The 9,661-nt window shown below is 40.3% G+C and overlaps 1 protein-coding gene across 1 annotated transcript; it reads right to left on the minus strand.

Annotated features, from left to right (window-relative positions):
- LOC109234792 lies at positions 5,526–6,948 on the minus strand. Its single transcript, XM_019400848.1, has 4 exons — positions 6,863–6,948; positions 6,156–6,517; positions 5,864–5,935; positions 5,526–5,803 (listed from the first exon to the last, which is right to left on the minus strand). Exons 1-4 carry the CDS (start codon positions 6,946–6,948, stop codon positions 5,526–5,528), a joined length of 798 nt encoding a protein of 265 aa, XP_019256393.1.

Raw genomic sequence — 9,661 nt, forward strand, 5'->3', positions numbered from 1 at the left:
CTGGAAGGGTCGTTTATACTTTTTCCATGAGGCGGTGGCACGAATCGCGAAGCCACAGACACGAAGCGACAGATAATTAAGAGAAGCATTAAATGCCTGCAGCAGGCGTGGTCAGAGCACTCGATGGCTTTTTCACCTGGCGTATGGCCATACGTCACGGGCATCACGTCACCGGTCATATCGTTTATTATCATTACTCTCTAATAAACGAGGGGACTATCTGTATTAGGTGATACCCTTTTTTGCTTGAGCCCGACCGGGTTGGGTCCGGTCCGGAGCAAATCGGGGCCATCGAACCCGACCTGGATGCAAGGTAGAACGACGGCCACGTCTACAACCGAGGTCGAGTCATTTCGAGACCGTTACAGAGCTCGATAGGAGTCACCACCGGATGGAGAAACACACAAGGTCGGAAGCCGGACTCGTAACGGATAACCAAGCGTCGCCGGATATCTCGCCCAAACGTGATTTTCTCAACCACTTCAGGCCATTAAGGCGTAATTACAGGGATCCACGATGTAATCAATTTACCTACCTTATTTTTACCCTTAATCAGAATGTATAAAAGGGGATATCTCTAAATTCTGGGGGATCATCAAGCACAATTGTTCTAAGCAATATTATATTCTGCGATTATTTACTTTAACAGCAATTGTTGAGTCTTTATCTTTATTTTCCTTAACCTAAAAACCTTTTGTATCTTTTAGTTCACGGATCCTTAAAACCCCATATAAATTCAATTGTTATCCGGATTCGAGGGTAAACACATTATTTTTTTAAATGAAAGTAGAAGGTGTTATTTATCTGATATTAGTAAACTAACTTTAAGAGTTACATGGTATAATTTCTCCAAATATAAATAACACCTAAAAATCTTCATAGCTAGTTTTAATAATGATGTCTGATGTTGCAGTAGTAAGCGCTTGTTGGAAGTGAGGTTCATCTGAAAAATATTTTGAAATAGTAGATATGTTAAAATTCAATCTCACTGTTAAGAGAAGCTGCGGTTTAATTAAAATTATTTGGATTTTACAAATGCTGAACTGCTTTACTAGTATAAAAAGATCTGTTTTTTCTTAACTTTTTATTAACGTAGTAACAAGTATGTTTGAATTCTCAACTAGACTAAATTAATCCTCTTATTTTGAAAGCAGTTTTTATATTTGTCTTATCTGTTTTAAGAAACATAAAGTGAATGTTGTTTTCTCTCTGCTATTTTCGCATATGTCGATGATATAATGTTTTTTCTTTATCGAGTCAAGTTTTACAATGATAGAAGCTACGGGTTCACCAAACTATATAGAGAGCCAGGTACTCTATTAGTTCCCACCTAATGCACACACACAACAGTAAGTAAATGACACAATAGAGTTTTACGTGAAAAACTCCCAGCTCACGGGATTAAAAACCAGGACCTACCCTCGTTGGATTTCAACTTCACTGCTGAGCAAACTTCAGATTACAACCTATTGTAATCTAGGAATTAACCTCTTAATCACTCACTAACTTGTAACAACTCTATTACAAGCCCCTTTGTAATAACTCTATTACAAAACTTACAACTCGACCAACTCTAGCCAAGACACAAACACAAGGTTTATGATTTTACAAAAGGTTTCCTACACAATGCTTCTAACTAAGCTAAGTAGGAATTACAAGTAAAGTAATTTAACAAAGGTGCAACACAACTAAGGACATGTGATGACTCAATGGAGGAAACTGGTCCTTCGTTATGTTGTTCTTTGTTCTTGATGTCCTTGAAAGTTACTTGCAAGATTGCAACACACTTGAGAGAAAGCTCGATCAATTCTAGAATGTGCAAGTTGATGTTTTGCCGTTGCTTCATGTTAATATTACATAGGTGACATCACTTGAATGATGCAAACATGTTTAGTAAAAGGGCATTCTCCATAATGTGACAACTGCACTGTTTGCACTGTTGTGTGTGTGCAGAGAAACAGTTGCAGCGACTTTACAGCTGTGGGGGTTGACTGGTACAGTCAGTAAGGGAACGATGTCCATATGTTCCCTCTGTTGTTTCTTTGACTCTGAAATGTTGAAACATGTCCCTGACTTGAGACTTGTTGTTCTTGAGTGCTTGAGGATGTGGAACAAGTTCCTTATCTGGTTCTTAACATTAAGTTTGTTAGATCATCAAAACATAAGAGGATGCATAACCTATCAATTTCCCCCTTTTTGATGATGACAAACTTATAATTGAAGTTCTCCTTGAGAACCAGAATATCATACGCATTTCCTGTATTCCCCCTGAATCTGTTCCCCCTCTTGTTCCCCCTAAATTATTTTCCCCCCTTTTGACATCATAAAAAGATCAGTTGCAAGTAATAAGCAAAAAGAAGTCTAGCTTGGTTAACTTATGCCACATGTGTGCACACAAACATGACTAAAGACAGCAGAAGAGCGAGACATGCACAACAAAAGGACGGGATATTCAATTAATATTTGAAATAAACAGGGAGCAGTTCCAGATGTTACATAATCACCCACAAAATTAAACAATAAAAAGGTACCAGCCATTAAAACATATCTAAACACATGGAAACCAAAACAGATACAGACACTTTGAACTTGACAATGGGAAGGGAACAACTCTAAGGAGCACTGGAACGGGGAGTACTGGAGGCAGAGGAAGAAGCAAGAGTTCTAAGGAGGATGTCCATTTGATCATTTGCTGACACCTGCTCATTTAGCAACCTCTCCTTCAGGTCCTCAACCTGTTTCCGGAGATCAACATTTTCCTTGCTCAGACGGGCAACCTCTGTACCTTGTGAGCTGTTGCAACCTGGTGCCTCCTAGGCCTGACTGAGCTGACCTTCGAGAATGGCATTCCTTGACTTCAACTTCCTTATCTCTTCTGTGGCAATGTTCTGAGCCTCTATCAGTTGAGAGATAGTAGAACTGCCACCAACCCCCCCTCTTATCGATGGACTCACCCTCTTCTAAGGTGGTCTTGGAGAATGTTTGCTTGCGTGTACCCACTTTAGCCTTTCCCAGAGGGATATTGAAGAATTCAAATACTTTAGTGAGTAGGAACCCGTAAGGCAACCCATGACTACCATCCTTAAAATTTGCCACCTTCTCTATATGCTCTATCATGAGACCAGACATGTTTATAGTGGTGTAGGCATCTAGTGCTTCCATGAGAATCAAGTCTGCTCGTGACGTAATGGAACATCTTTCTGCGCGTGGGAGCAGAATTTTGTTTACCATTTCAAACATAAGTTGGTACACTGGAAGGAGGGCCTTCTTGTGTACCCGTTCCCCTTGATGTACTGCTTATCCTTCAAGATAGCATTTCTGAAGTTCGAAGAACAAGTCCTCTCAATAGAGGACATTCCGCCAGTAGGCACTCCCAAGATGGTTCCCAGTACAGTAGTATCCATCACAAAATCAACACCATTCACTTTCATAAAGATGTTATCATCCTCGACTGTGAAGAAATTGGCATAGAAGCTACGCACCTCTGCCTCATACACTTTAGGACTCTAACTCGTGAGCAAATGTGTCCACTGTTAGAATTCACATATATTAGCTAGTTGGCGCATTCCTTACATGTCAAGAATATCAGGGGCAAATGTGCGGCCCCACAACACCTTCTGGTTTCTCAAATTTTCCTTCCCTCATACTTGGCCACATTCACCATGGCCTTCTTGGAGGAACCAAGTTCCTCATTGTCACCGGCCTTCCGCTTCACTGATTTTCTCACACTTTTTCCTTTGTCTGCAGAATTCTCGGACACCTTCTCAGACGTTTTCTCATCAGACTCCTCAACTACTCTCTCACCAGATTTTACATCCTCAACATTGCTCAAACCCATTTCACTCACATATGACTCCTTCATGGACTTTGGAACTGTAAGTTTCTTTGGAGACTTACGAACTAAGGAACCAGGTTCCTCATTCACCTCATCATCAATATCAACAACCAGTGCTGAAGGCACTGCCTTCTCATTTAAACCTTTCCATCCTTTACCAATTTCCTCTTCTTCTTTTCTTCTTTGTTTTTCCTTAGAACTGACTCAAGAGTTTCCTTCTTTTGCAACCTAGTGGTAGGTCTCTTAGGAGTTGACTCCTTGAGAGTTGCCTTTCTACTCCTAGCACTAATGAAGCTTGCAAGAGCCACATTGTCATAGTCTTCTTCACTACCCTCATTCTCCTCCTCAGATAGAGATCTCATTTCAGGAACAACAATTGTCAATGGCTCAGTATAGAAATGAGGAGAGGGAGCGGGATCAGTACTGACCTGGGGTTCTTGTGGAGAACCAGGGGTTTTATCCCAAGTAGAAGCAGAGAGCTCCTCTTAGGTAGAGGGATCAGGTCCCTCAGTTGGTTCCCCAGTAGTACTGTCAGGTGCCAAAGTTTCGACAGGCACCCGTTCCCTACCCTCTACCTGTATACTATTACCTTCCCCCCGAGACCCATTAGTTTTAAACACACCCTCAGAACCACCAACCAGACTTCCCTCAGTAGCTATTGACAGCATATTCTCTATAGCCTCTTGTTCTTGCAACCCCAAAGTAAACTTAGAAGACATAGGAAGAGCATTAACTATAGAATTGGCAACATTCAAATCAAGGTCTGGGGTAGTCATTGCTGATTCATCACTATTAGGACCTACGCCTTGTTGTATCTCATAACTTTCTTCCACTGGCAAACTAGAAATTTCCTGAGTTTCTTCTCCCTCCACCGTATTTTCTTCGACCATTTTTTTCGGTGAGGCAGAAGGAGAGGTTGTAGCCACAAACTTCTTTGGAGTTGAAGTTTTGCGACTCCGATGAGAACCAATACTTGATTGGGTTGGAGAAGAGGCAGTGGGTGGTTTTGACTCTAGCTTAGGGTTTGGACTGGATGGCGTAGGGGTCGTAGACTCTGTCACTTGTGCTTCAACAGGAGAATATGTAGTGGGGATGATGCTTGGAACAATTTTGGCTTCGAGATTTTCAGACATGATAAAGTGTAGTGAGAGTTTATGGAAGAAGAGAGTGTTTGGTTGTTGAAGAAAAGGGGAATTTTGGCTTGTGATGTGAACGGTTATGAGAGTGACCGTGTTTGTATTTATTTAAAAAGGGTGAGGGACCAGTTAGGAACAAGTATCAATTTTTGGGTAGACGGATCATTTCATAACGGGTAGGACGCTTGGGTTCAAAAAGAGGAAAAAAGAGAAACTGACATTTTAATGACGTGGCACCGTTTTAGCCGTTAAAAAGTTGTGCATGAGAGTACATAGGAACTACTAACCTGTGTCAAGGGAATCAGGTTCCCTGACAGATTTTGTAAATGTGAGCCTCATCCTTTCACCAAAGTGCGATACCATTAGTTACTTGTTTGCTCTGTAATCGTCATGCGTGTCTACCTGCAATGGTATAGAGATGAGTTAGACTTTGCCAGAAAATACTTTTTAGTTATTTTACCTGTTCATTTCTTTCATATCCAATCATCGAGGGACCCGGTCCTTAGCTTGATTTCATCAACCCTAGTGCCAAGCGATTCTTTTCAAAGTGCTCTCTACTTAGTGCTTTGTTTAAAGATATCTGCAATTTGATCTTCTGTGTTGCAAAACTTCATGCAGATGAGCCCTTTTTCAACATTGTCTCTGAGGAAGTGATGTCGCACATCAATATGCTTTATTCTCTTATATTGAACTGGATTCTTTGCCATGTTGAGAGCACTAGTGTTGTCACATAGTAAGGGCACACAATCAGAAAACACACCAAAATCTTCTAGCTGCTGCTTGATCCACAAGAGTTGAGCACAGCAAGAGGCAGCTGTCACATACTTAGCTTCTGCAGTTGAAAGAGCCACTGAGTTTTGTTTTCTTGTGCCTCATGAAATTAGACACGAACCCAAAAAATATGCCATGCCAGAAATGCTTTTCCTATCCACGAGATAACCAGCATAGTCAGCGTCAGCATACCCTATTAAATCAAAATTATCTCCTGAGGGATAGTAGGGAACCGGGTCCAGTTCCTTTGAGATACCTCAGGATTCTCTTGGCAGCATTCAGATGAGACTCCTTTGGATTAGATTGAAACCTGACACGAAGTCCCACACTAAAAATGATATTTGGTCTGCTTGCTGTGAGATATAGGAGTGACCCAATGATACCTCTATACATGGTCTCGTTTACAGGAGAACCAGGTTCATCCATGTCTAGGCGAGTGGCAGTGGCAATGAGAGTATCAATGATTTTTGAGCTTTCCATCACAAATTTCTTCAAAAGCTCGTTGATGTACTTCTGCTGACTTATCATTGTGCTCTTAGGAGTTTGCTTGACTTGTAGACCCAAGAAGAAATTCAATTCCCCCGTCATGCTCATTTCAAACTCACTTCTCATGAGTTTTGCCAATTCCTCACACAAAGAATCATTTGTTGCTCCGAAGATGATGTCATCAACATAAACTTGCACAATGAGCAGGTTCCTCCCCTGTTTCTTCAGAAATAAGGTGTTGTCAATTTTTCCTCTTGTAAAGCCATTTTCTAGGAGAAATTTGGACAACCTTTAATACCATGCACAAGGAGCCTGCTTCAGTCCATATAACGCCTTGTCAAGTTTAAACACGTGCTCAGGATGCTCATGGCACTCGAAACCAGGTGGTTGCTTGACGAATAATTCTTCTTTCAGAAAAACCATTCAGAAATGCACTTTTGACATCCATTTGAAACAATTTGAATTCCATATGAGATGTAAGGCAATGAGGATTCTGATGGCCTCCATTTGAGCAACTGGAGCAAAAGTTTCATCATAGTCAATTCCTTCTTCTTGATTATAGCCTTGAACTACTAGACTTGCCTTATTTCTTGTTGTGTTTCCAAACTCATCAAGTTTGTTTCTAAATACCCACCTGGTTCCTATGACAGTTCTGTCAGCAGGTCGAGGAACTAGGTGCCGTACACTGTTCCTCTCAAATTGCTGGAGCTCATCTTGCATAGCCGTAATCCAGTTAGCATCTTTCAATGCTTCCTTGATATTTTTGGGCTCAATTTGAGAGAGAAATGATGAGAAGGCAAGTGAGTTTCTTAACTTTGATCTAGTTTGAATCCCTGAGTCAAGAGGGTGTCGATGCCCCCTTTTTCTCGCGAAATCGGGTTTATGACATTTGGAAGGACAACTTGTTTCCTTTTGGGAATTGGGTTTGAATTGAAGAGTCGCCACCTAATGATTAAGTGCATTAGGACACTAAGGGGAATTTTGATTTAGAAAACCATAGATTGGGTAAGGGCTTGAAATTATCCCGAGGGGAAGGTGTTAGGCACCCCTCGAGATCCACTAGTGTGGTTCCCGGCCATACTAAATTGTGACTTTAAGTGCAAATAACAAGTAGACAAATAAGAGTTACAAATATGAGAGGGGAGTTTTCACATAATTATTGCAAGTAATTTGAAGTTAAAAGGAAGTTAAAGAAGCTGAAATTTGAGAAGAAAAGCAATAAAAGAGAAGAAATTTCATATAATTGCTGCAAGTAAATTGAAGTTAAAAGCAGTCAAAGAAGCTGAAATTTGAGAAAAAAGTAGTTTTTGAAATTCTGAATAAAATAAGCAAGTAAAGGGAGGGGGGGGGGGTCCTAGGTTTATACATAATATGGATCACCCCACACAACACCCGGTAATCGTTTATACACGTGGTGTTATCGCGTGGTCATCATATCCATATCTACCCTTTCCCACCCCGTTAAGGTATTAAACGCGGAATGGTCTCGTTTTACTTATTGCATGCTATTACCCGCCCCCATCCTATCAGCCCCGGAGGTATTTGGGACTACTAATCCTAAAGGGAAGGGATATGTGGTTTTATGGTTTCAAAGGACAAAATTCTAAGGCGACAATCAAAACACATATGTAACAAATATGGGGAAGAAACACAACAGATAGAAAGGGCTCGAACAAACCTCCTTAAAAACAAAGGGAAGCATATAGTTTAGCATGTCTTTACACGTACTGTTTAGGGTTGGATTAAACTTAAGAGTTGTGGCAGACTGATCTATTACATATTTCAGATAAGAAGCCCGAATCAGGCATGCCTGCTGGTTGTCGTTAATAAAATCTGATTCAATTTATAAGTTACCCTGTGGCTTGCCTAAGTGTTGAACGAAACCTATAGGCATGATATCTATTAGTTTCAGAAGAGAAGTATATTGATTTTAAAGAAGAGGACTTGTTAAAAACATAGATTCTACAGATGTTAAGCATTGCTACTACTGATTTTTAGACTTATAGGCAAAATAGACGATTCGGATTTAGTTGATAGTTCCTATAGGCATGCTTTCTAGGCGCTAATGATTTTAAAACGTTTACAGTCGAAATAAAAGTGCAGAAGTCCTATAGGCATGGTGTCTAGAATGCTGTTTGTTATTTAAACCTATAAATACATTTGCCTAGTGATAGATGCATATGCAGAATTCAGGAAGTCCTATAGACATGTTACCTATGTGATATGCAGAAATGCGGAAACCTACAGACATGGTTTCTATATGAAATGCAGAAGCTATAGTTTCAAATGCAGAAGTGTAGAAACTTATAGGCAGGATTTCTATAAAATGCAGAAGTGCAGAAGCCTACAGACATGGTTTCTATATGAAATGCAGAAGCTATAGACATGGTTTCTATATGAAATACAGAAAATGAAAGTTGGAAGCAGGATATGAGGGCAAAAGCATGATAATTCCCTATGAACATGATATCTACCCCTTTTGCATGCATGATTGACCCTCCCCTTTTCACTAAAAACCCCAATAGTTATTACAAGATTATTACAGACCAAAATAAAAAAAAGAAATTACATCATAAAAAAATAAAATTAAAAACAAAGAAGAGCCTGATTCAGGTTTCCTGCCTGAAGCATGAAGTAAACCAATTCCAAAGATCAAGATCCAAAGCCTTTCTCTTATTTGGGATATATCAAAGTTCCCTAAGAATCTCAGACGGACTCCGGGCAGTGCTTACACCCAAATACATTGCAGAATTGAGTTATAGTGCAGTGTGGAAGGGCCAGCCCTCAAATGTCCAAGTTCAGAGGGAACTCAAGGTCCCAAAGCAAGGCTCATAGGAGGGGGGCAGAACATAGAAGATAGGAGACAGTGTAAGTGCAAAGAGGGGATTCTGGGGGGAAGCAGAGATAGGCTGGTGGTCATACCCAGCAATTGGAAGTGCTGGCATACCCCAACCAGCCTGTTAGCCACATTGTTTGGGAGTTAGGATCCCTTAAAGGATCAAGTCCAGACATGTGCAACAATTTGGATGTTGCCATGTTCTGAACTTTAACTCAAACACATAGAAGGGAATAGGGGTACAGGGATTCACAGCAGAAACAGATGCAAAGAGAACAACATACATATTTAACACTAAGGGTAGATAGCAAAGTAGACAGGATTGTAGAAACTGTAACATAAACACATTGGGATGAGGCTGAAAACTAAATTAGAACATACCAGTTTCAGGGAAACAAGAAAAGAAAGCGGTAGTCTTGTAAAGCCAAATTGCAAGCAAATAGTCTGAAGATTTTAGAAGAGATCTACGAGATTATATGTGTAAAAGTGTTGAATTGAGAGTTGTGTAATTGAAAGTGTCTGAAAAGTGTCGAATTCAAGGTGTGTTGGTGAGAAAGGAATCGTTCCCTTTTTATAGTGTAGAAGGCAAGCAGAATA

The sequence above is a fragment of the Nicotiana attenuata genome, chromosome 11 (genome assembly GCF_001879085.1).
Source record: "Nicotiana attenuata strain UT chromosome 11, NIATTr2, whole genome shotgun sequence".
Lineage (NCBI taxonomy): Eukaryota > Viridiplantae > Streptophyta > Magnoliopsida > Solanales > Solanaceae > Nicotiana > Nicotiana attenuata.

What these genes read in the sequence shown, in the direction of transcription:
- LOC109234792 (XM_019400848.1), bottom strand. Translation starts at nt 6,948, where the DNA reads ATGCAAGATGAGCTCCAGCAATTTGAGAGGAACAGTGTACGGCACCTA. An exon ending in CCTAGACATGGATGAACCTG is followed by an intron (nt 5,936 to 6,155) that starts GTTCTCCTGTAA and finishes TTGATTTAATAG; the next exon opens with GGTATGCTGACGCTGACTAT. An exon ending in TGGCATGGCATATTTTTTGG is followed by an intron (nt 5,804 to 5,863) that starts GTTCGTGTCTAA and finishes TTTCAACTGCAG; the next exon opens with AAGCTAAGTATGTGACAGCT.